Source organism: Mangifera indica, chromosome 10 (genome assembly GCF_011075055.1).
Source record: "Mangifera indica cultivar Alphonso chromosome 10, CATAS_Mindica_2.1, whole genome shotgun sequence".
Lineage (NCBI taxonomy): Eukaryota > Viridiplantae > Streptophyta > Magnoliopsida > Sapindales > Anacardiaceae > Mangifera > Mangifera indica.
The window spans coordinates 6,430,042-6,435,103 of NC_058146.1; the positions used below are offsets into that span (position 1 = coordinate 6,430,042).

At 38.9% G+C, this 5,062-nt stretch overlaps 1 protein-coding gene across 1 annotated transcript; it reads left to right on the forward strand.

Moving 5' to 3' along the window:
* The first annotated feature begins 3,130 nt into the window (after positions 1–3,130).
* Positions 3,131–5,062, forward strand: LOC123227865. Its single transcript, XM_044652989.1, has 5 exons — positions 3,131–3,682; positions 3,764–4,074; positions 4,591–4,671; positions 4,757–4,834; positions 4,918–5,062. Exons 1-5 carry the CDS (start codon positions 3,131–3,133, stop codon positions 5,060–5,062), a joined length of 1,167 nt encoding a protein of 388 aa, XP_044508924.1.

Genomic DNA, 5,062 nt, shown 5'->3' on the forward strand with positions numbered 1-5,062 from the left:
TAGTCTTCTGTTTCTTTGCATACATGCTGGTCAATTACAATGTTGCATACTGCCTTGTTTCTGTGCATGAGGAGTGTTGTTGTTATGTCATTGGGTAAGTTGCATCATTGTTACATAAGCCGGGAAACCCGAGAGTGCAGTGCTACTGGCGCGAAAGAGAAGGTTGCAAAAACCTTAATTCTCTCTAGTCTAACAAGGCTGTGTAACAGTTTTGCAAGTTGCAACAATGATTAAACAATAATGTAGCATACTTTCTGTCAAGTGCACACCCATTTGCATGCTGTTTTGAGTGATTCTGCATGAGTGATAGTCTTCTGTTTCTTTGCATACATGCTGATCAACTACAATGTTGCATACTGCCTTGTTTCTGTGCATGAGGAGTGTTGTTGTTGTGTTATTGGATAAGTTGCATCATTGTTACATAAGTCGGGAAACCCGAGAGTGTAGTGCTACTGGCACGAAAGAGAAGGTTGCAAAAACCTTAATTCTCTCTGGTCTAATAAGGCTGTGTAACAGTTTTGCAAGTTGCAACAATGATTAAACAATAATGTAGCATACTTTCTGTCAAGTGCACACCCATTTGCATGCTGTTTTGAGTGACTCTGCATGAGTGATAGTCTTCTGTTTCTTTGCATACATGCTTATCAACTACAATGTTGCATACTGCTTTGTTTCTGTGCATGAGGAGTGTTGTTGTTTCATAATGATTAAAGGCCATATGACTATTTCCCACCCAAGGTTTGATGTTTTCTCAAATATCCACCCGTTAAATATGAAAACACTAACACCAAAAACCTACCCATTAGTCAAGTGCACACCCATTTGCATGCTGTTTTGAGTGATTCTGCATGAGTGATAGTCTTCTGTTTCTTTGCATACATGCTGATCAACTACAATGTTGCATACTGCCTTGTTTCTGTGCATGAGGAGTGTTGTTGTTGTGTCATTAGGTAAGTTGCATCATTGTTACATAAGTCGGGAAACCCGAGAGTGCAGTGCTACTGACGTGAAAGAGAAAGTTGCAAAAACCTTAATTATCTCTGGTCTAACAAGGCTGTGTAACAGTTTTACAAGTTGCAACAATGATTAAACAATAATGTAGCATACTTTCTATCAAGTGCACACCCATTTGCATGCTGTTTTGAGTGATTCTGCATGAGTGATAGTCTTCTGTTTCTTTGCATACATGTTGATCAACTACAATGTTGCATACTGCCTTGTTTCTGTGCATGAGGAGTGTTGTTATTGTGTTATTGGGTAAGTTGCATCATTGTTACATAAGCCGGGAAACCCGAGAGTGCAATGCTACTGGCGCGAAAGAGAAGGTTGCAAAAACCTTAATTCTCTCTGGTCTAACAAGGTTGTGTAACAGTTTTGCAAGTTGCAACAATGATTAAACAATAATGTAGCATACTTTCTGTCAAGTGCACACCCATTTGCATGCTGTTTTGAGTGATTCTGCATGAGTGATAGTTTTCTGTTTCCTTGCATATATGCTGATCAACTACAATATTGCATACTGCCTTGTTTCTGTGCATGAGGAGTGTTGTTGTTGTGGCATTGGGTAAGCTACACCATTGTTACATAAGCTGGGATACTGTGTTTTCTGTGCCTTCAGTCTCAAATTAATTGTTATTCTTTTAACTAATTCTGTGTTTTGTTAGGATGAGTTCTACAAAATTGTTCACTATTAAATTTGAAGCTTGTGGCATACCATCTGAAATAAGAAATATTGATCCAGAAGAGTATAGCTTAATTGTGTTCATCAAGGATGTGAAGCAATGTATTACAAATGAAAATGAGGAGGTGCAACTTTATCCGGGTGAGCAGATAAAAGTTGAAGCAAGATCAGCTAATGGAGAGGATAATTACATCATTGCCAGTGATGAGGACATGATGTTTGTCTTTGAAGAGTATAGAAAAGTAGGTCAGCAAATTATTCAGATGTACGTTGAATTTATTCCAGTACAGAGCAGATCTCCTCGGCCTCTACTACCTCCACACAGTCAACCCAACACCCAACCAACAGAACCTAACTCACCCAACACCCAACCAACAGAGCCTAACTCACCCAACACTCTTAACAGCACCTGTACCAACAAGTTTGTCTAAAAGTTCTGATGAGAGAGAAGAATTTACCCAGCATGATGATGACTTTCATTGGAGTGATGCATCACATGAAGATGAGACTGTTAGTCACGCCGAAGTTGAAATCAGGTCTGAATCTGTTGAGGATGATGATGAGACACGAGGACTTAATTATGAATCTGACAATGGTGATAGGGAAAGTGAGGAGGGAGAAGATGATGGTGCTACCAGATTAGCTAGACATATGAAGGGAAAAGCTTTTAAGAAAGGTGCAGATGGGAAGATTTATTTTGAGGTTGGACATGTTTTCGATAGTGTTGAACATTTCAGGGGTGTGCTCAAAGATTACATTGTTGATCGTGGGTTTGCTATAAAAAAGATTTACAATGAGAAGAGAAGAATAAAAGTTGTGTGTAGATCAGAAGGCTGCCCATTCCATCTCTATGCAGCTCTGATGGTAGATGGTCAATCCTACCAAATACGTCAGTACGAGCATACGCACACATGCCTCAGGGTTCATGATAACCCAACTGCGAGTGCATCATGGGTAGCTGAGAAATTTGGCAGGTTTATAAGGTCACAAGAAGGGAGTAGCATTAAGCCTCTAGCTGCTCAGTTGGAGCAGGAGCATTTTTTACAGATAAATCATAGAAAATTGTATAGGGCTAAGAAAATTGCCACTGGTTTGTCAGCAAAGGAGCATGCAGAGTCGTATAACTGGCTGTTTAAATATTGTCATATTGTGTTGATGACCAATGCAGGATCAAAAGCTGCCCTAAAGGTAATTAGGGAAGAAATTCCCTCGACACCGTGCTTTCATCGCTTTTTTCTAAGTTTTGCTGCACAGAAGAAAGGCTTTTTAGAGGGTTGTCATCGTTTTATAGGGGTTGATGGATGCCATCTGAAGGGGCATTTTGGGGGAGTCCTACTGTCTGCTGTAGCGATTGATGCGAACAGTGGGATATTTCTATTGGCAATCTGTGTTTGTGAAGTAGAAAACAATGATAGTTAGAGTTATTTCCTGGGGATGTTGAAAGAATTCATGGGTGATGTCTTGCCTATCACTTTCATGAGTGATAGGCAAAAAGGAATAATACATGCCTTGCAAACTCAGTGGCCTAATGCAAAGAGTAGATTTTGTGCAAGACATGTATATGCGAATTTCAGGAAAACTTTTCCTGGGGTACATCTTCGAAATCTGTTTTGGGCTATTTCTAGAACATCAAATAAAGTGGATTTTCATGAGGCATTAAATAAAATGAAGGCAGTGGATGAAATTGCTTACAAGTGGGTAATTGACAATGAGCCAGATCAATGGTCTAGATTTGGCTTTGACACTGAAGCCAAATCTGACCATATGATAAATAATATGTCTGAAACATTTAATAGTTGGCTTGGAGAATATCGGGAGCTGTCTATTCTCAGTTTGTTGGAGTTGTATCGAAGAAGAATAATGAAGAGACTTCATAGTAGGCTGAAGGCAGGTACTGAATGGGTCACTCCATTGCCCCCACTTGTTGTTAAAAAATTGAACAAAAGTATTGAGATAGCTCGAAATGTCTCTATTTCATATGCTGGACTGCAAGAGTTCGAGGTGATTGATATGAATGGTATTCCAAGCAGAACATACACCTTGAATTTGGACAAAAGAATCTGTGATTGTGGGATGTGGTAGCTGTCTGGGATTCCCTGCCAACATGCAATCTGCTCAATATTGCACATGAACTTCCCTAGCATTGATAAGTTTGTAGATGACAGGTTACAAATTTCAGCATATATGAGAACGTATGCTGAAATTATTCATCCTATTCCAGACAAGAGAACCTGGCCAGAGGATTGTGAAGATAAGCTGCAACCACCTGTTAGGCATGGCAAAGCTGGCAGGCCCAAAAAGGCTAGGAGGAAAAACCCCACTGAAGAGAGAAAGAGAAAACCTGTGTCTACACTTAGGTGTAGTCACTGCCATGAATTGGGACACAACAAAAGGTCCTGCCAATACAATCCAAACAATGCAGGAAGACCCAAAAAAAAGGTATTGCTTCTGTTTATATGTTAGCATTCTGTTTGCTACTGTTTTATTAAACCTACTCATTTTTTTTCCCCTTATATCAGAGAAGAACAATCCCAACCATGGAAAGCCAGTCAACTAAAAGTCAGTTTGGTTCATCTTCTTCCTCACAGCATCCAGAGTCACAGATGCAATGAAACTGGGGATTTCCCTTAATTTCTTTTTTGGATAATTGCTCAGTTGAAAATTTTGTGCATGTAAATTTTTTTTATAGCTCAGTGAAATGTTCTCTGCATGTAAATTCTTTGGATAGCTCAGTGAAATGTTTACTAAAGTATTCTGTGTATTCTGTGTTTGAGAGTGTTAATTTATGAATTAGTGCTTATGAGGAGTATTCTGTGTGTTGACAGTGTTGATATGAAGAGTATTTTGTGTTGACAGTGTTGAGAGTGTTAATTTATGAATTAGTGCTTATGAGTATTCTGTGTTGACAGTGTTGATATGGGGAGTTTTTGGGTTGACAGTGTTGATATGGGGAGTTTCTGGGTTGATAGTGTTGATATGAGGAGTATTCTGTGTTGACAGTGTTGATATGAGGAGTTTCTGGGTTGACAGTGTTGATTTATGAATCAAAATGGTCTGTTATTGCATGCATTCCAGTACACAGCTATTTGGATTTATGAATCAAAATGGTCTGTTATTACATGCATTCCAGTACACAGCTATTTGCATTTTCAGGTTTCCAAGCAGGCCAGTATTAAGCAATGTATTACACAACTCTTTGAAGTATATTTATGAATCAAAATGGTTTGCATTTTCAGGTTTCCAATAAGGCCAGTATTAAGCAATGTATTACACAACTCTTTGCATTTCATCACTTTCATAATCAAAGGCAGTTCCAAGCGAAAATCTGTAATTCAAACCCAAATGATGCATTGTTTTCAGGCCATAGAAGTTGCTGGTTAA